We start from the raw sequence: 20,680 nt of genomic DNA, 5'->3' as shown, positions 1-20,680 counted from the left end.
AGTGGGGGGTCTGCTTCTCCTTCTCCTCCTGCCACCTCCCCACTGCTTACATTCTGTCTCTAATAAATAAATCTTTTAAAAAGGGGAAAAAAGATTTTTTTACATTAAAAAAAATAAAAGAAGGGGGCGCCTGGGTGGCTTGGTTGGTTGAGCGTTTAACTCTTGATTTTGGCTTAGGTATTGATCTCAGTGTTGTGGGATCAAGCCCCATGTTGGGCTCCATGCTTAGCAGGAAGTCTGCTTGAGATTCTCTCCCTCTGCCCTTCCTCCTGCTCACACAAGTGCATGCTCTCTCTCTCTAAAATAAATAATCTTTTTTTTCTTAGATTTTATTTATTTATTTGACAGAGAGAGACACAGTGAGAGAGGGAACACAAGCAGGGGGAGCGGGAGAGGGAGAAGCAGGCCTCTCGCAGAACAGGGAGCCCAATGGAGGGCTCGAGCCCAGGACCCTGGAATCATGACCTGAGCCAAAGGCAGACACTTAACGACCGAGCCACCCAGGTGCCCCTAAAATAAATAAATAAATCTTTAAAAAAATAAAATAAAATAATCACTTCACTGATCCCTTATTAATTACAAAGGAAAAAGGGTGCCTTTACAATATAAATCCAGTAGATACTACTTTATTCAAATGATCAAATTTATATCAATAATGAAACTGACATCTGGTGCCTCTGATGGGATACACTGAGACCTAAAATCAACTACACAGCATTCCAACCAAAAATGTTTAACCTGAGTCTGATCATGCAGAAACATTCAGACAAATCCAAATTGAGGGGCATCCTACAAAACAACTGGTCTGGATACTTACAGTCATGAGAGACACCCTCTGCCCCGCCCCCTCCAAAAGGCTGGAAAACCCATCCAGATTCAAGCAGGCAACTAAATGCAATGCAAGCTCCTTAAATGAATCTTGGGTCAAACACAAAACCAAATATCTAAGGACAGTATTGGGACAACTGGGGAAATTTGAATAGGTACTCTACGTTAAAAAATAATATTATATCCATGTTAAATTTCTTGAGGGTGACAACTGAATTGCAAATATGTAGAAGAAAGTGTTTGTTCTTGGGAAATACATACCCGTATTTAGAGAGTAAAGTGTCCTGATGGTATCTATACCTAACTCCCATATGGTGCAGCAAAAAATGGGTCTACTAGTGCATAAAGCAAGCAAAGCAAAATGTTAACAACTATGGAATCTAAATGAGAAGTACAAAGGTATTATTATACTACTGTTGCAACTCTTCTGTAGGCTTACAATTTTTCAAAGAGTTGGGAAACAATACTTAAAAGTTATGGAGGGGGGTAGGGTGCCTGGCTGGCTCAGTCACAGGAGCATGCAACTCCTGATCTCAGGGTCGAGAGTTCAAGCCCCACGTGGGTGTAGAAATTACTTAAAAAAAAAAAGTTATGGATTCAAAACAACAAAATCAACAGAAAATAGGGAAAGGTGCAAAGATGACTTAGCACTTGTATTCTGCCTTCCAGAATTAACTGTTAACATCATCATAGTTGCTTTTAGTCTTTAAAGAAAACTTATGGTATCATCCCCTTTGCACCACCTTCACCCATTCTTATTGCCTTCCAGAAGTTGTGAAATTATGAGGTAGGGTATGCCCATTTTCAACTTTACTAAATAACTGCAAATGTTGTCCCTCAAGGCAGCTGTACCAATTTAAACTCCTACATCGTTTAGAATTTGTCCTACATAGAAACTGTCCCACAGCAGTTTCTAAATTACCATTTTCAGAGACATCTTCACTAACTTTGATACTGTCAGACATTAAAATTTTTTTATCAATCTGATGTGAAAAATTCAGTGTCATTTATACCAACCTAGGATCACAAAGTAAAAGAATCTTAGCAAAATAAGAACTTCATCTACAAACCCTTCCTTTTATCACAACATTATAGAACACTCAGGATAATCAAACCTACATGGCAGCAAGTACTAAGAATAATCAGTCCCCACATGAAACCAAATGGCCATGAAAGCACTGCATATGTTTGGGAAATAACCTTTTAAAAAACGTAAGATGAAAAGGTTCAAATTCAACCCAGCAAACATAATACTATTTGTAAGATTTTAAAAATAGATATTTTATTCCTAGAAATAAGTAACCTAGCTTTTATAAATTAACTCATTTACTCATTCATCAAGTATTTACTGAGTACCTGTTATGTGCCAGCCACTATTCTAGCACAGCGGCAAAGACAAAATCCTTATTCTCACAGAGCTAACATTCTAATGGAAAGATAAAAATTAAAAAAACTAATATACAAATAATATGATATCACACAGATACATGCTATTAAAAAAATAAAAGGGCAGGGACAAAGAATGACAAAGGAAGCAGCGTAAGGACAAAGTACCAGGCAATATCTCTCCAAGGCAGTGATTTTTGTCATATGGTGTGTTCAATTCAACATAAACTATTTCACCACCAATATCTTTTCATAAAATACTCTTCTTCACTTTTCCATACCCCCTTATATTTTTTCCAGAAAAACAAAAGTTTGCTGTAGTGGTTTTTCCACTATTGCTATTATTTTAGAGGGAAAAAAAAAATCTCACACAGGGTATTGACAGGTGCTTTACAAACAGTTGCAAATTTCAAGTCCCACATACTCTAAAGAAATGTTAATTGTGGGGCGCCTGGGTGGCTCAGTCATTAAGCGGCTGCCTTTGGCTCAGGTCATGGTCCCAGGGTGCTGGGATTGAGCCTGCATCGGGCTCCCTCCTCAGCGGGAGGCCTGCTTCTCCCTCTCCCACTCCCCCTGCTTGTATTCCCTCTTTTACGGTCTCTCTCTGTCAAATAAATAAATAAATCTTAAAAAAAAATGTTAACTGTGATCTATCAGTGAGAAGTCTGATGCCAAAATAAAACTGAACTGTAAGAATTTAAAATGGAATTTTGAGAAAATGATTTACTAATTCTCCCAACTCTATCACCTGCACGTTTACTTTCTATCATACAGGAAAAGAATAATAGCAATAGGAAAAATATATCTGAAGAGAGATCCTGTAGTTTTTACTTAAGGACAAAAATATTAGAATTTTGGGGCACCTGGGTGGCCCAGTTGGTTAAGCGTCTGCCTTGGGCTCAGATCATGATCCTAAGGTCTTGGAATCGAGCCCCACATGGAACCCCACTTCCGCCCGACTCCCTACTCAGCAGGAAGTCTGCTTCTCCCTCTGTCCCTTCCCCCCCCCACACACTCATTCTCTCTCTCTCAGATGAATAATAAAATCTTAAAAAAAAAAAAGAATATTCCCCTCTTTAAAAGCCACACTACCTACATGATTTAAAGAAAACCAGCACGCACTAAAATTTCCTTTCACAGGCTTAGACAAGAGCTTAGAAGGCTTCAGCCACTTAGAACTAGGCGGTGCCTTACTACAAAAATCTAAGGGCCAAATATTCACTTCCCTTTTTTCCTCAGATTATTTTGCTGATTCCCCATGAGGTATCTGCAGTCTATCTTTCAAAATTATTACTCTGACCCAGCCAAATCTTCTTTTACTTCTCTGTGTACAAAATTCCCTTTCATCTATACTATAACCCTATCTGCCTTGTCTTTTCTTAAAAAAATAAATAAAAAGATTCAAATATCCTTCCAGGCTGACTTATGGATCCCCAAACAATTCTACCTCAGGAGTTCTTAATCTTTTTGCACCATGGATCTTTTTGGTAGTCTGGTGAAGCCTATGGACTCTCTCTGATAGATTTTTTTATTTTTATTTTCTTGATTGATTGTAATCTCGACAACCAACGTGGGTCTGGAGCTCATGACACTGAGATCAAGAGTCACACACACTACCAACGTAGCCAACCAGGCACCCCTCAGATTGCTTTTAAACACATAATTAAACATGAAATCATGAAAGAAACCAATTATATGGAATTATTATTTAAATATAGTGATTTGGTAATATATGTGCAGTTTTATCATCACATTAAATAACAAGATCTGTCTAATAATGCCATAAATTCAAAAAAATTATAAGCATAAGTGATATTTTGAGATATCTGAAAAAACTGTAAACATGATACAAAAATATTTGTAATTTTTATTGGTGACAAAGTCACAGGCATTGCTAATTCCACTGTGGTTTGTTGCCTACATTCATAATTGAAGGAACTAATAAATTAGTTACCAGATGATAAAAATAGATGTGATTTTATCCCCATTCTAGTTCAAAAATCCCCTATATTCTGTCCACCAACTGGTGAATTCCCAGGTTAAAATACTTTCTAGTTCAAAGCTGTGCTCAAACTGACTTCTGTCACAAATTTTAAAATAAAAACAATGATTCCTCCCTTGGCCTAGCTCTCAACTGAACATATCACCACGCCTGTTTTTCCACAGACTTATACACAGAACACTGTTTATTTCTATGGTTTGCCTAGCCAGCACCCATTTAAAATTTGACAGTCAGTAAAAGGTGAAGTTGAAGGAAAGGAGATGGAAGCAACCAACAGTCCCTCACTTCCAAGACATCCAACACAAGTGGAAAGATGCCAAGTATACTGTGTGTGTGTGTGTTTTTCGAAGGTGGGCTGCCCCCAGACCGTGAGTCCAGCTTGTCAAGAGTCCCCGAAGCATGACATCTTAACCAGCGACGCTCAGAAGATAGTCCATCTCCTTCTCGCCTCCTATGCTCAGTTCTCTACCTGCCAGGTCGCTCGCCTGGAGCTCCCACCCGAAGCCGCCCCGCCGTTCTCCGGTCCCTTCCCATCCCATCCCCCACGCGTCCCTCCCTCCCGTCTGCCCCCGGCCGCCCTGGCCCCCGGGCGCCGCCACATCTGTCCCCTGGGCCTAGCCGTGTGTCCCCCCTACCCCCACTTATACCGACACGGGAGGGAAGGGCCCGGGGGTCAGCTGGACTGGGTGGCCCGGCCATTAGGCGCAGGCTGCGGCCCTAGGCCAGACCAGCCCGGCCGCCAGGGAGCGAGCCGCGCACTTCGCGCGAGATAACCGGAGACGCGCACTCACCACCGGGATTACACGGAGGAAGGCACCCAGGTCTCCGCCGTACCGCCACTCGGCCTCAGAGCCGTCACCCTTGCCGCGAACTGCCACTGCCACCGCCGCCGCCGCCGCCACCGCCGCCGCCGCCGCCGCCGCCACTACTCGCTAGCTGGCTTTCCTGCGTCCTGCGGCGGCGCTGCCGCCACGCCATCGCGCGTGCGCGGCGCCGCGGGGGCCCCTGGGACTGGTGGTTCGCGCGGCCGACCAGAGCGGTCCTTCCGCTTTAGCCAGCCCAGTCAGCCACCGGCTTGAGCGGTCGTGGGCGTCTGCGGTATCGCGAAGCGCCTTCCGGAAAATTGTTCCTCAGCAGACGCGCGACCTCTCTTCCGCGTAGGGTGCTGCCGGGTGTGAAAAACACTCCTGTGCAAGTACGTGTAAAGTGTAAGATTTAGAGCATTAGCATCTTCGGTAACAAGTGTCCGTTGCCCGGGACACATCACTCGACTCACACACGCGCTCGCTCAGACACACCATCCCTCTCTGTTAAAAGTTTCCCAAGTTGCCTTCAGGGGTATCTGGATTTTCAATTTTAAACCTGATTTCCCAGTCCTCGTTTTATCTTTTTCCTTAACTGTAAATTTGACCAGTTTTTTGACTGATTTATCTGATAAAATTTTATTTTACAAAAATAACTCAGGTACATTCAAACGTCAAGTTAACGGAGCTGAATAGTCATAGAAACTTTAGAATTGGAAGACGCCTTAAAGGTCATTAGTCCAACTCCCGCCCAGGCAGGAATTCTCTCTTGTACATTCCAGCCAGATGGTCTTCCAACTTTTTTTTTTTCTTTTTAAGATTTTATTCATTTGAGAGAGAGCGAGCAGGAGCAGGGGGAGCGGCAGAGAGAGAAGCCGACTCCCCGCTGAGCCAGGAGCCCGACATGGGGCTCCATCCCAGGACCCGGAGATCACGACCCCAGCGGAAGGCAGACGCTTAACCGTCTGAGCCACCCAGGTGCCCCCGTCTTCCAACTTCTATTTCCACAGTTTGAATTTCAGGGAGTTCACTATCTTAAGTGAGATAGCCCGCTCCACTGTTGGACAGCTCTAAAGGTTAGAAAGTTGTGCCTTCGGTGAAATCGGTTTCCCTTTACTTCCTTCCAGTGCTAGAAGTTCTGATGCCTGGAGCAATATAAAATGTTTTCCATTTGACAGCCTTTCAAAAAATTGAAAACAACGATTATATCCTCCAACACTGGGAGTCTCCAGGAAAAAAAAAAAAGTAACATTCAGTTTTCCAACTATTTCAAATGTGAATCAGCTCCCACACTGTTTTCCATTTAGTCATTCTCCTTGATGTATTACCCTTAAAAATAAATAAAAATATATTTTTTAATTTCAATGCTAAAAGCTAACCGAACCATTACATTCACTACATTTCTTTTCTAAAATTCACTTTCAAACAAGTAATACAAAAATTCATTCTTGGCCTTAAAAATTGGCCCAAAAATTGTATACAATACAAATAAGTCAAAAAAAATCCCCTTGATTCCCATCCAATTCCACCCAAAGGGAGCCACTCTTGTCAATGATAGGTATCTACCGGGGCGCCTGGGTGGCTCAGTCGTTAAGCGTCTGCCTTCGGCTCAGGTCATGGTTCCAGGGTCCTGGGATCAAGCCCCACATCGGGCTCCCTGCTCGGCGGGAAGCCTGCTTCTCCCTCTCCCACTCTTGTTGCTTGTGTTCCCTCTCTTGCTGTCTCTCTCTCTGTCAAATAAATAAAATCTTTAAAAAAAAATGATAGGTATCTACCTAGATTGGGGGGACATAAATAGGATCACGTTGTACATACCATTCTGTTCTTTTCATTTAAAAATAAATCCTGAGCTTCATTCCATATCAATACATAAAAATCTACCTCAGTTTTGAAACTTTGCACAGTATATCCATAGTATCACCTACCATAGTTGATTTAGCATCCCCTATCGATTTTGACATTTAGGTTGACTGTACATTCTGAATAACAAAAAATACACGTGAATGAATGATGTTATTTTTTAACATAGTTTAAAAAAATTTTTTTAAGATTTTATTTATTTATTTGACAGAGAAAGAGAGATAGCAAGAGCAGGAACACAAGCAGGGGGAGTGGGAGAGGGAGTAGCAGGCTTCCCGCTGAGCAAGGAGCCCGATGCAATGCAGGGCTCGATCCCAGGACCCTGGGATCATGAACTGAGCCAAAGGCAGACGCTTAAGGACTGAGCCACCCAGGCACCCCAGTTTAAAAAATTTTTTAAGGGAAAAATTTTTTAAAGCTCTGGCAATCTGTAAACAACAACAAAAAAATTCAGTAACACATGGATGGAAGCTGTTCTACACAGGTGGCAGATAGTATTTCTTTATAAGATGCTTTTTGCCCTTTGGAACAGCCCAGTTGCAAGCAAAGGACAAGACTACAGTCATAACCTTACTCCATGTTCTGGGCCCTAGGTTGTCTTACACTGGCTCCCACTGGCAGGCTCAGAAATAGTAGCAGTACTCAGAGATGGATTTACTATGAAGCTGATGGAGCTTAGGATTTAGGGCCCCCCACTTGCCTAGGGATTCTTCCAAGGCCCAAGCAATTCAGTCAATATGGTTTTGCAACATTTGCCAAAGAATTTTTAATTATTGGCTCAGTTGAGGGCAACAGATAAAAGCCCAAAACTTGAGAATACTGAAAATGAGGAAAAAGACGCCTATAGAACAGAGTCATAAATTATGCGACTTGCACTTCAGCACAGTGAAATCTACTATAAACCTTATCCTTCTAGAGTGTCTTGGTGGCTCGGTTAAGTGTTCAACTCTTGATCTCAGCTTAGGTCTTGATCTCAGGGTCATGAGTTCAAGCCTTGTGTTGGGCTTCACACTAGGTGTAGAGCCTACTTAAAACAAAACAAGCAAAACAAAAAACCACCCCTTATCTTTCTATCAGTATCAGGGATGTCCAGACTGATGAGAGCTGTCATGTTAACGCAAAATCAAATTTTGGTACATTACCTGTATTTGTTTTAACCTATGACTATAACATATGAAATAACTTTAATGTAATTATATCTTTTTTTTAAGATTTTATTCATTCACTTGAGAGAGTGAAAGCAAGGGAGGTCACAGAGGGAGAAGCCGACTCGCCACTAAGTGGAGAGCCCGACGTGGGGCTCAATCCCAGGACCCTGAGATCGTGACCTGAGCTGAAGGCAGACCCTTAACTGACTGAGCCACCCAAGCACCCCAATGTAGTTATATCTTAAACATCTTTCACTGACCTCTTTTGTTCTCTTGTATTACTTTTATTTTTTTAAGTATTTTGGAATTTATTGATTTGTATTTAAAATAAACTGTTGACAAAGATTCACCAGAAATAATCTGAACAAGCAGAAAAATACTGAAACACCAAAATAATTCAAGGACACATGGTTTATCCAACAAAACAATACCTCTTAAATGCTGTCATTGATACAAAAACTGACTGCTTCTTACTTTTCTAAACACAGTGGCATAATTAACAATATTCAATCACTTGTCTTTTCCTGAATATATAAAAATTAAAATGCCAAGTAAAAATTAATATATCTTCTCTTTAAATGTTTCCTACAAATACAATTTCAATATTTTCATTCAACAGTGGTGTGGTTTAAGAGAGTTTTCATTCACAAGTGAAACAACAATCCACCCAAAGGGAACTGATAGTCTATAGGCTCATAGTGCAAATAAAGACTTTAGGAATGCAGCAAATGACATTTCTAACAAACATACCAAACAGATAAAATTCTTAGAAGGTACAGGCAAGAAGCCCCTCTAAGCAGCTGGCCACAGAACTAGAACATTTGATCATTTTACTAGTGATTTCAATGGGACTCTAGATGTTTCCAAATTCAACTTGAACTCTCATCTTGGGCTTTGTATTTTGCTTCTCCAGTTTCACTAATGACACAAACATGATTCAAATCCCTGAAATATTCATTATAGTCAAGGGCATATCCTACAACAAACTTGTCTGGAATTTCAAATCCAACAAAATCTGGTCTGTATCCAATACTTTGAGGAGTCCTTTTCACCAGCAAACTTGCAACCTTGACCATCTTTGGATTATACTGCTGGACCAAGGAAAGCAAGGTTTGCATTGTTTTGCCTGTTTCAATTATATCTTCAACAATCAAGACATTCTTTCCAGTTAAAGTTGAGAGATCATCTCCACCAATTACTTTTATATCCCTTGTGGACTGGTCATTACAGCTTTTCAGTCTGATGAAGTCTACAGTCATAAGAATGGATCTATCACTGTTTCTGTTCACTGCTTGAATGTAATCCAGCAGGTCAGCAAAGAATTTATAGCCCCCCTTGAGCACACAGAGGGCTACAATGTGATGGCTTCCCATCTCCTTCATCACATCTCGTGCAAGCCGTTCTGTCCTGTCCATAATTAATCCATGAGGAATGAACACCTTTTCCAAATCCTGAGCGTAATGATTAGGTATACAAAATAAATCTAGGTCATAACCTGGTTCATCATCACTAATCACAATGCTGGGGCTTCGTGTTGCCATAATGGAGCTGGCTGGTGCGTGGACGGAGGGCAGTTCTCTTCTGTATTACTTTTAGTTTTAAGTTCTTAAAGGCTTTTCAAACTCAGTAAATTCCTGATAGATAAACAGGGATTTTTTTTTTAATAACAAGAAAATGTAGACAAAAAAGTAACATACTTACAATTTACTTTGAAAAACATAGATATCAACAATTTTAATAGCTACATAATGTTTCATCATCTTGAAGTAACATAATTTATCATTTCAAAACAGAAAATTGTTCATTCCTGATAAATATTAAATATTAAATTAATGCAATTTTTAAAAAATTCTAGAATACAGAAATTGAGATTCAAGACTTTGTAAAGCATATTTAAAAATAATGGCATAGTATTATCATACTGTTAAGTAACTTACTTTTCTTATTTAACAATATATAATAGGTTTGTTCTGCCAACTTGACAAGCTAATTCTAAAATTTATATGGAAATACAAGTACCAAGAATAGCAAAACACACTCCTGAAGGTGGAAGGACATGTTCTACTGGATATCAAGCTATAGTAATTAAGACAGAAGTTAATATGATAAATGGTAAAAATCTAAAGACTGTAACAATAAAGTTAACTTTCTTATGGAAGAGGGATATAGGGTCAGCTGGGGTGAAAAGTGAGGACTTCTTGGTGCTGACAACATTCTTTTTCTTGATTTGGATATTGAATACCTAGGGCTTTATTTTATGATTATTCATTAAACCGTACACTTGCATTTTATGTACTGTTCTGTATTCATATTACAATTTATAATTAAGTTTAAGATATGTAAAACATCCAGCATATAGCAAATATTCGATTAAGTGTAGCTACTATTGACATTAAAAAAAAAAAGAGGCAGTGGATTTGTGACAATCTCCAAGAAATATAGCTAACTGGATGGAAGCAGAACCATGCATGTAGCATGCTCCATCACCAGTTTTAAAATAGGGATATACACACACTGCATATGAGTATGAATAAAACCTATCTAGGCTACACAAGAAAGTGGTGACTGTGGTTATCTTTACCAGTGAAGAGGAATAAGGCTGGGGATAGGGTGGCAGGCAGATTTATTTTCATTGTATATTGTACCCTTTGGATTTTGTACCATGTACATATATTTCCTATTTTATTTTTAAGCATTTATTTATTTAAGTAATCTCTACACCTAACGTGGGGCTCAAACTCACGACCCCGAGATCAAGAGTTGCACACTCCTCTGATTGAGCCTGGCAGGCAGGCGCCCCTATATTTCCTATTTTATGTACTTCTTTTTTTTTTTTAAGATTTTATTTATTTATTTGAGAGAAAGAATGAGAGATAGAGAGCATGAGAGGGAAGAGGGTCAGAGGGAGAAGCAGACTCCCTGCTGAGCAGGGAGCCCGATGCGGGACTCGATCCTGGAACTCCGGGATCATGACCTGAGCCGAAGGTAGTCCCTTAATCAACTGAGCCACCCAGGCGCCCCGCTGTATTTCCTATTTTAAAAATTTAGAGATTTAGGATACATATTATCACTCAAATTCTATAGAGGTAGCTCTATATAATTAGTAGCTTATTTTACTTCAATGGAAAATTTAAAACAGAAGAAAAATGAAAACGTTTTCTGTACAAAACTAAAATGCTTTTCAATTAATCAAATACAGGGGCGCCTGGGTGGCTCAGTCTGTTAAGTGTCTGCCTTCCACTCAGGTCACAATCCTGGGGTCCTGGGATCAAACCCCACGTTGGGCTCCCTGCCCAGCGGGGAGTCTGCTTCTCCCTCTGCCTTTTCCCCTGCTTGTGTTCTCTCTCAAATAAGTAAAAATCTTAAAAAAAATTAAAATATTTTTAAAAATCATAAAATACCTTTATCGTAACAACAGCCTTGTGAGGAAGCAAAATTATATGTATTTTACAGGCTAGGAAACAGATTCAGAGAGACTGACTTGTCCTAAATCATAGCTAGTTTAGTGACAGAACTAGAACTCTAGTTTTTATGCTTCCAAACCCCATGGGCTTTTCTATCATACTATCCGACACAGCATGCCCTCCTAAATGCCTTCCACCGGGGAAGGGGGTGAGGAAAGAATAGAAGATGCACTACTTGTAACTTTTCATTTGTCTGTGGGGAAGGTTCCCTATTATAAAATTCACTTTTAAAAAGTCAGGACAGGGGCGCCTGTGTGGCTCAGTCGTTAAGGGTCTGCCTTCGGCTCAGATCATGATCCCAGGGTCCTGGGATCGAGCCCCACGTCAGGCTCTCTGATCAGTGAGGAGCCCGCTTCTCCTTCTATCTCTGCAGCTCCCCCACTTGCGCTCACTCTCTCTGTCAAATAAATAAAATCTTTTATTTTTTTATAAAAAAATCTTTAAAAAAAAAGTCAAGACAAAGAAAACTAATTGCATAGCACATTGCACTTTCAAAACACACACACACACACACACACACACACACACACACACACACACACACACACACACACACACACACACACACACACACACAGCTACATGATTTATACCTAGTATTGTTCCTGGCTCAGGTGTCAGGGAGATACTTTTTACTCTTCAGTTGTTTAATAAAGGTTAAGGCCCAGTCTCTCTTTTCTTTTTTTTTTTTTAAGATTTTATTTTTTTAAAGTTATCTCTACACCCAATGTGGGACTCAAACTTACAACCCCAGGATCAAGAGCCACATGCTCTACTGACTGAGCCAGCCAGGTATCCCTACAATCAGAGTTTTCTTGAAGTAAATGCTCTAAGAAAAGGGAGGGTCAGGGCTCTAAGGGCCCAGTCTCTTAATACAAAAGACATCTACATAGCCAATAGAAGACAGTAATTAGAACATTTAAAAAAATATTTCCAATAATCCGTCAAATTCAACATAATCACCAAACTTTACTTTCCATTGAAAGAAATCTTGAAAATTGACTCTCAAGAGATGGTTTTCTTGAAGAGCTTCTAAAATTTCTTCTCATAGTATATTCACATGATTTATAGCATTCCTATTATCCTACAGCTTCCCACTTTTCTTATCTCCCACACAGTACCTTATCTAATCCTGAAAACAAGCCTACTAAAACCAACAGGACAGAAATCCCTGACATTCAATAGATGAAAAAATTGAGGCTCTGGTAGGTTTTTCTCCCAAGATCATGTGCCTTATCTCTTAGCTGTGTATTCTCCCCAACAAAGGATGTGGAAAATTCTTAATTATCAGGGTCTAAACATTCAATTTGTCAATTACACAAGTCTTTTCCTTTTCCTTCCTGTTCTATGCCCGTAATTCCCTTTCAAAAAGGAAGATTTAGGAACTAAATGACATCCAGTCCTAATCAGTCCTAACTCTACTTAGCTGAGATCAGATGGGAAAAAGAAATCTATTTTCTCACCCAAAGGAGCACAAGTGAAACGAGCTGGTTTAAATTACTGGATAAAAATCTACATTTGTCTATCACTCATTATCAAAATATTTGCAAACTATGTAACTACTCTATACCCTAAACAAGATATACATCTTATAAACCCAAAACTCAGGATGATAATCTAGACTACAGAAATTAAAAGTCAAATTGCCAAGGCTCAAATCCTGGCTCCCTATCTCCTCAGCTGTGTAATCTCCTGGGCAAGTTTCTTCACCTCTCGGGGCTTCAGATTCCTTAGCTCTAAATTAAGGTTTAAAAAAAAAAATGCTTTCATAAGAATTAAAAGAGAAAATGCACATAAAGTGTTTAGCATAGTATCTAGCGCTTAGTTAAATATTGATAATTTGGCATCAATACTATTATTGGCATTTAACATTCAGGAACCTAGATTTATCTATGCACTTTTCTGTTCAATCCATAAAAGATCGCACTTCGGATTATACAATAATATACACCTAATATACTTGGTTTCAAAAAAGATACTACAACCACCAATATACTCTTTGGAAGTTAGCCAGATACCACTTATCTAAATCTTAGGAAAAAGAGAGTTGCAAAAACGATTACTCCATCAATCAAGGAAAAGGCTGAAACTGAGAGCTTTGTTTTTAAGGGAAATGGATGTTATATACACAGTTTCTTTGAAATGATACGAAGCTCTAAAGTGGCTGGATGGTGATTTCTATCTTAATAATGAACTGATGCAACCTATAGAGGATCAGTATTACAGCAGTATTACAAGCCCTGTTGTAAGATGGGTGATGCAACTTCTATAGTCAATTCTGAGTCACCAGCATAAACTTTGAGAAGCACTGAAGGAGAAAGGAAAATTCTTCAGTATTGACTCCAAGGCTGAACATCTTAGTAAACTGTAAGATGGTTCAGTGCTATCTGGACAGGGTATTATGAATACCATGAACCTCAAATATACATTTAGTGGAAAAATACTGGAGTCATCAGTTCCTATGATAATGTCCCATGCATTTTTTGTAAGCATCTCAAAATATTTTGTATCAGACCTTTGGTCGGCCCATAGCAGGTCCTCCAAAAAGATTTGTTGAATGACTTAATTAAAAAAAACTAAGAGCATTGGCTATGGAGCCAAGCTGACTCGGATTTCAATTCTAACTCCATCACTTACCAGCTCTATGACTTTAAGCTAGTTATTTAATATTTCAGTCCCAATTTTCTCATCTGGAGAATGGGAAATGCCAAGTATTAAACTGTAAGGACCGAATGACATAGGAAACAGAACAATGCTTGGCACATTGTAAGTCTAAAGTAGATAGTAGTCTCTATTATTTTTTGCTACAGGTTTTTATACAAAAGGCAGTATCAAGACGTCTTTGTCTATCAGATGGGTTTAAGCACAATCTGACCTTTTCCAAGAAGAATGAAGTTACAAAGGTATCAAGAATAATGGACGAGGAAGGCTGCAAATGATAACCCGGGGCCGCAAAGAAAAAAAAAGATGAGCAGAGGAGAAGGCAAGGGGCGGCAAGCTGGAAAAATGATACATCCCAAGGTGGGAGCGATGGCATTAGTAAGCTTTTCAGACCAGAGCGGGCGCGTTCAGTGTGGTATGGCCGTAGACAGGAGAGGGTTGCCACACTGGGGTGGGGACTCAGGGCGAGGAGGTAGTTACTTTGGCCAGGTCTGTGACTTACCGTGGGGGAGGGCAATGTGGAGAAACCTGGTATAGACAAAGATAGCTGGCTAGCGACAGCAGGGCCGACAGAATGGCTAGGAGCCCACGCTCCGCGGCCGTGCAGTGCTCCGGCCAGGCCCCAGCTCGAGGGCTGCGGGCCGGACAGCAACAAAAAGCCCTGAGGCTCGGACACCCCAGCACCGTAGCCGCTATAAAGGGCAATGAAATTTGTTCTGAGGTGATCACAGAATCTACGCTGAGACCTGCCCGCCTGGGATGGGTTGGAAGCTGGGAGGAGGAAGAGCCGCTTCCCGCTTCGAGATGAAGGACGGAGGAGGGACAAGCGGACAGTGCAGAAAGAGAAGCAAAGGACCCAAATTCCACCGCCTCGAGGGAATCACACACACCACACTGGCCCGGGGCCCCCAGGGCCCAGCGTGGAGGCGGGACTTCTGCCTTTACCGGCGGAAACGGCCTCCGGGTGAGAGGTCGCACGAGGGACAGGCAGCTGCTAAACCAATGGGGCCTGCGCCTGGGGCGGATGTTGCCTCCCATTGGTGGCTGTCGGGTGCGGCCAGCAGCCAATGAGTCCGCTAGGGGGGGCGTAGCCGTGACGCTAGTTGCGGAGGAGGCCGCTTCGAATCGGCGGCGGCCAGCTTGGTGGCCTGGACCAATCAGAGGCCTCCAACGAGCAGGGCCTGGGCCAATCGGTGGCCTCCACGACGGGGCTGGGGGGAGGGTATATAAGCGGCCTCGGCGACGGCGCGGTCGACGCTGGCCGGGACATCACAGAATCATCGACTTGGGGGCTTTTTGTGAGGCTGAGAGGTAAGCGCCGCGGCCTGTCTTTCCGGACCTGCCCTTCGCCTTGTCTGCTGCTCCTGCTGACCCTGGGCCCTGTACCCTCAGATCAGTAAGCTCGGTGCGCTCGGGTGCTGCGGCCCGTGGCTGGATTGCCTGTGACGTCCTGCCTGCCTGCTGACCGACTGGCCTACAGCGTCGGCAACATGAAGCTGTCCCTGGTGGCTGCGGTGCTGCTGCTGCTCGGCGCGGCGCGGGCCGAGGAGGAGGACAAGAAGGAGGACGTGGGCACGGTGGTCGGCATCGACCTGGGGACCACCTACTCCTGGTACGTGGGGTTTGGGGAAAGGGGGGAATGGGGCGTGGCCACCTGGGCTGCTGTGAGAATTGCGGTGCTGATTCCTTGCGTTCTTGGTGATTTTTCCGCCAGCGTCGGGGTGTTCAAGAACGGCCGCGTGGAGATCATCGCCAACGATCAGGGCAACCGCATCACGCCGTCTTATGTGGCCTTCACTCCTGAAGGGGAGCGTCTGATCGGCGATGCAGCCAAGAACCAGCTCACCTCCAACCCTGAGAACACGGTCTTTGACGCCAAGCGGCTCATCGGCCGCACATGGAACGACCCGTCCGTGCAACAGGACATCAAGTTCTTGCCTTTCAAGGTTCGATGGGGTTTTCCTCGCCCGGTTAGAGGTGGGCGGTGGTGGTCGGAGTATTTAAGATTAAGAAGTTAATGAAAAGTTGTTGAGACAACAAAAAGGACGCAACCATGGTGTAGCTGTAATAACTTGTATTGAGTAATCTTGGTATGTTACAAAACTCGCTTAAAGTAAGCTTGGCGAACAAAGTCATTTCACACATAACTATTCTTTCTACATCGTTTAGGATTAAGAGCCCGATTAAAACCGCAGAGGCTTGTCTTTGTAAGGCACCCATAGTCCTTAAGTATTTCTAGTCAATATGCGGTTCCAAGCGACCAAAGTAAACCAAACTATAGGGGGAAGTGGGACTCAGACAGCCCTCTTGAAGTTTTAAATGTTCCTGCATCTGTGTCTGAAAACAGTAATCATTCTTTAAAATAGGTGGTTGAGAAGAAGACTAAACCATACATTCAAGTTGATATTGGAGGTGGGCAAACAAAGACATTTGCTCCTGAAGAAATTTCTGCCATGGTTCTCACCAAAATGAAGGAAACTGCAGAGGCTTATTTGGGAAAGAAGGTAAAATATTTCTAGAAAAATGTTAAGTAATTTTATTTTTCCTATTTTTGATTTCTTATGTTGTGTAGATGCCGTTATTGTTTTAATAATTTGAATCTGAATGACATCCATGTATATTGGTTTTAATTACTTGCGTGTTTTACTGTAGGCCAACAAAATATTAGGGACTTTTCACGTGTTACCACTTAACGCTTGCAAATCCATGAGTATAAAATTACATGTATTATACACATCTAACCTGGAAACTAGTTTCTTGGAAACTAAAATGATAGTTTGAGTGCAATTTATATAAGAGTTAAAACCGTGTGATAAAATACGCTTAATTACTTTTTGTTATCTTTTTAGGTTACCCATGCAGTTGTTACTGTACCAGCCTATTTCAATGATGCCCAACGCCAGGCAACCAAAGATGCTGGAACTATTGCTGGATTGAATGTTATGAGGATCATCAATGAGCCGTGAGTGTTGAATTCAGAAGTATGGCATATTTGCCAAATGGGGGAAATGTAAACTTAACTAAGCCTTTTTTTCCTTTCTCCTTCTCTTAACAGTACAGCAGCTGCTATTGCTTATGGCTTGGATAAGAGGGAAGGGGAGAAGAATATCTTGGTGTTTGACCTGGGTGGTGGAACTTTCGATGTGTCTCTTCTCACCATTGACAATGGTGTCTTCGAAGTCGTGGCTACTAATGGAGATACTCATCTGGGTGGAGAAGACTTTGACCAACGTGTCATGGAACACTTCATCAAACTCTACAAAAAGAAGACTGGCAAAGATGTTAGGAAAGACAACAGAGCTGTGCAGAAACTCCGGCGGGAGGTAGAAAAAGCCAAACGGGCTCTGTCCTCTCAACATCAAGCAAGAATTGAAATTGAGTCTTTCTATGAAGGAGAAGACTTCTCTGAGACTCTGACCCGGGCCAAATTTGAAGAGCTAAATATGGTATGTTCCTTGATTTTTTTTTTTTTTTTTTTTTTTTTTTTTTGCTTTGCTAATGAGATCTAGTTAGACTCTGTGTTTGAGATACTGCATTTAGATATGTAGACAATGTCTAGGCACAATAGGCATCATCACAGTAATTGTGTTTCCTGTTCTAGGACCTGTTCCGTTCTACCATGAAGCCTGTTCAGAAGGTACTGGAGGATTCTGACTTAAAGAAGTCTGATATTGATGAAATTGTTCTTGTTGGTGGCTCTACTCGAATCCCAAAGATTCAACAACTGGTTAAAGAGTTCTTCAATGGCAAGGAGCCATCCCGTGGCATCAACCCAGATGAGGCTGTAGCATATGGTGCTGCTGTCCAGGCTGGTGTACTCTCTGGTGATCAAGATACAGGTATGGCACTGTCACAGCATCTTTCATGGTACTTCAACAGCTTGATAGGAAGAGTCTAATTATCTGTTGCTTTAGAAGGTAATAGAACATGAGCAACAAGGTCACATAGCTAGTAAAGGGTAAAGTGAGGACAACATCTGGCTCAGTTTCAAGATCATTAGCAGCTATATTTAATTCACTGCTTCTGAAATGATTTTGCATAGAACCTCACATTAAATGGCAAGATGGAGAAGATAAAGTGACACAGTTCAGGGGGACACTGCTTGGTAGTGCTCCTGCGACTCGAATTAGAATTTAACCTTAATTAACTTACCTTTGCAGGTGATCTGGTACTCCTTGATGTATGTCCCCTTACACTTGGTATTGAAACTGTGGGAGGTGTCATGACCAAACTAATCCCAAGGAACACTGTGGTGCCCACCAAGAAGTCTCAGATCTTTTCTACAGCTTCTGATAACCAACCAACCGTTACAATCAAGGTCTATGAAGGTAATACCCTACATTTGTGAATGACACACTATGTTTTTGAGAAGTATGAGTTCTTCATGTATTCTTTTGAAATGAGAAGGGCTAGAAATATCTCCTCTTTTCAGACGGGGTACCTAATATGACTAGTGTTGAGTTTGGTAAAGTCAACCTGAAAATCTAGTTCTTACTTAGCTACCTGGAACTCTTTGCCTTTAAAAATAACTTCTGGGGCGCCTGGGTGGCTCAGTTGGTTGAACGACTGCCTTCGGCTTGGGTCATGATCCTGGAGTCCCAGGATCGAGTCCCACATCGGGCTCCCTGCTCGGCAGGGAGTCTGCCTCTCCCTCCCACCCTCTTCCCTCTCGTGCTCTCTATCTCTCATTCTCTCTCTCTCTCAAATAAATAAAAATCTTAAAAAAATAAAAACTTCTGAGGGGCGCCTGGGTGGCTCAGTCGTTAAGCGTCTGCCTTCGGCTCAGGTCATGATCCCAGGACCCTGGGATCGAGCCCCACGTCAGGCTCCCTGCTCAGCGGGGTCTGCTTCTCCCTCTCCCTGCCACTCCCCCAGCTTGTGTTCCTGGTCTCACTTTCTCTGTCAAATAAATTAAAAAAAAAAAAAATCTTAAAAACTTTTGAGCTGGCTCCTAGAAAAAGAGTTCATAATGCTGTAGAGAAGAAATTCAATTAAAAGTTAGTAGTAACTTAACACAGTCCTACTTGCTACTCCTTATAGATCAATACTGACCCACTTCTAGCTTGATAAGTATGCCCTTGCCACAGTAGGCTCCAGCAGACTGAAGTGTAAGGATCCAGATGCACTAGTGGTTGTCAGTAACAACTAACAAGTTATTTTTTTGGTGTAATTTCTAGGTGAACGACCCCTGACAAAAGACAATCACCTTCTGGGAACTTTTGACCTGACTGGAATTCCTCCTGCTCCCCGTGGGGTCCCACAGATTGAAGTCACCTTTGAGATAGATGTGAATGGCATTCTTAGAGTGACAGCTGAAGACAAAGGTACAGGCAACAAAAATAAGATTACAATTACCAATGACCAAAATCGCCTGACACCTGAAGAAATTGAAAGGATGGTTAATGATGCTGAGAAGTTTGCCGAGGAAGACAAAAAGCTCAAGGAGCGCATTGATACCAGAAACGAATTGGAAAGCTATGCCTATTCTCTAAAGAATCAGATTGGAGATAAAGAAAAGCTGGGAGGTAAACTCTCCTCTGAAGATAAGGAGACCATGGAAAAAGCCGTAGAGGAAAAGATTGAATGGCTAGAAAGTCACCAAGATGCTGACATTGAAGATTTCAAAGCTAAAAAGAAGGAACTAGAAGAAATTGTTCAGCCAATTATCAGCAAACTCTATGGAAGTGCAGGCCCTCCCCCAACTGGTGATGAGGAACCAGCAGACAAAGATGAGTTGTAGACATTGCTCTGCTAGCGCTGTAATATTGTAAATACTGGACTCAGGAACTTTCGTTAGGAGAAAATTGAGAGAACTTAAGTCTCGAATGTAATTGGAATCTTCACCTTGGAGTGGAGTTGAAGATGCTATAGCCCAAGTGGCTGTTTACTGCTTTTCATTAGCAGTTGCTCACATGTCTTGGGGTGGGGGGAAAGGAAGAATTGGCTATCTTAAAAAGTGGGTAAAAAAGCTGGGTTAGGGTATGTGTTCACCTTGGAAATGTTCTATTTAACAATTGGGTCATGCGCATCTGGTGTAGGAACTTTTTCTACCATAAGTGACACCAATAAATGTTTGTTATTTACACTGGTCTAATTTTTGTGATAAGCTTCTAATTAAGTCCATTGCTTCAAGGTTAGAGTCTCACTTGTGTGGAGGGGGTTGGGGTTTTTATTTAATACTTTCAGAAAACTTGCCTAACAGTCTAGTTTAAGAAATGGGTGGGGGACACCTGGGTGACTTGGTTGAGCATCTGACTCTTGCTTTCTGCCCAGGTCATGATCTCCATGTTGTGGGGTCGGCTTGTCCATCTCCCTCTGTTTCTCACCCCCCTCTTCCCCCCCCTTTTCCTCCTCTCTCAAATCTTAAAAAAAGGGGGGGGAGAGGGGCACCTGGGTGGTGCGGTTGGCTAAGCAATTGACTTGGTTTGGGGTCAGGTTGTGATCTCAGGTCATGAGATTGAGCCCCCCCATCGGCTCCGTGCTGAGCATGGAGTCTGCTTGAGACTCTCCCTGTCCCTCTGCCCCTTC

General features: G+C 41.9%; 2 protein-coding genes and 1 pseudogene across 9 annotated transcripts in view; 1 reads left to right on the top strand and 2 right to left on the bottom strand.

The window, feature by feature from the left end:
• GAPVD1 (GTPase activating protein and VPS9 domains 1) overlaps positions 1 to 5,128 on the bottom strand; it is a 79,004-nt gene extending 73,876 nt beyond the window's left edge. For 4 of the 7 annotated variants that reach the window (XM_028107596.2, XM_028107598.2, XM_028107597.2 and 1 more), the window contains exon 1: positions 5,008 to 5,127. The gene's annotated coding sequence lies outside the window, so the exon portion shown is untranslated. Of the gene's footprint in view, positions 1 to 5,007 lie in introns of all 7 variants that reach the window. The other 3 variants (XR_015766888.1, XM_028107599.2, XM_088019051.1) reach the window with 1 other exon arrangement.
• Positions 5,129 to 8,399: 3,271 nt separating this feature from the next.
• On the bottom strand, positions 8,400 to 15,072 carry LOC114212933 (hypoxanthine-guanine phosphoribosyltransferase pseudogene; annotated as a pseudogene). The gene is made up of 2 exons (XR_003610076.2): positions 14,655 to 15,072; positions 8,400 to 9,661 (listed from the first exon to the last, which is right to left on the bottom strand). The product of XR_003610076.2 is annotated as a hypoxanthine-guanine phosphoribosyltransferase pseudogene (transcript).
• A 303-nt stretch (positions 15,073 to 15,375) lies between these two features.
• On the top strand, positions 15,376 to 20,246 carry HSPA5 (heat shock protein family A (Hsp70) member 5). The gene is made up of 9 exons (XM_028107772.2): positions 15,376 to 15,463; positions 15,545 to 15,764; positions 15,867 to 16,098; positions 16,519 to 16,656; positions 17,002 to 17,114; positions 17,208 to 17,598; positions 17,754 to 17,991; positions 18,313 to 18,480; positions 19,330 to 20,246. Exons 2-9 carry the CDS (start codon positions 15,643 to 15,645, stop codon positions 19,890 to 19,892), a joined length of 1,965 nt encoding a protein of 654 aa, XP_027963573.1. The 5' UTR covers positions 15,376 to 15,463; positions 15,545 to 15,642; the 3' UTR covers positions 19,893 to 20,246.
• The last annotated feature ends 434 nt before the right edge of the window (positions 20,247 to 20,680 follow it).

Source organism: Eumetopias jubatus, unplaced genomic scaffold (genome assembly GCF_037043125.1).
Source record: "Eumetopias jubatus isolate StellerSeaLion01/CBP00866 unplaced genomic scaffold, mEumJub1_p1.0 scaffold_15, whole genome shotgun sequence".
Classification (NCBI taxonomy): domain Eukaryota; kingdom Metazoa; phylum Chordata; class Mammalia; order Carnivora; family Otariidae; genus Eumetopias; species Eumetopias jubatus.
Note: the sequence above shows the minus strand (reverse complement) of the source record. Positions and strands in the feature narration are given on the sequence as shown.

What these genes read in the sequence shown, in the direction of transcription:
- HSPA5 (XM_028107772.2), top strand. Translation starts at nt 15,643, where the DNA reads ATGAAGCTGTCCCTGGTGGCTGCGGTGCTGCTGCTGCTCGGCGCGGCG. An exon ending in AATTTGAAGAGCTAAATATG is followed by an intron (nt 17,599 to 17,753) that starts GTATGTTCCTTG and finishes TTCCTGTTCTAG; the next exon opens with GACCTGTTCCGTTCTACCAT. An exon ending in CTCTGGTGATCAAGATACAG is followed by an intron (nt 17,992 to 18,312) that starts GTATGGCACTGT and finishes TTACCTTTGCAG; the next exon opens with GTGATCTGGTACTCCTTGAT.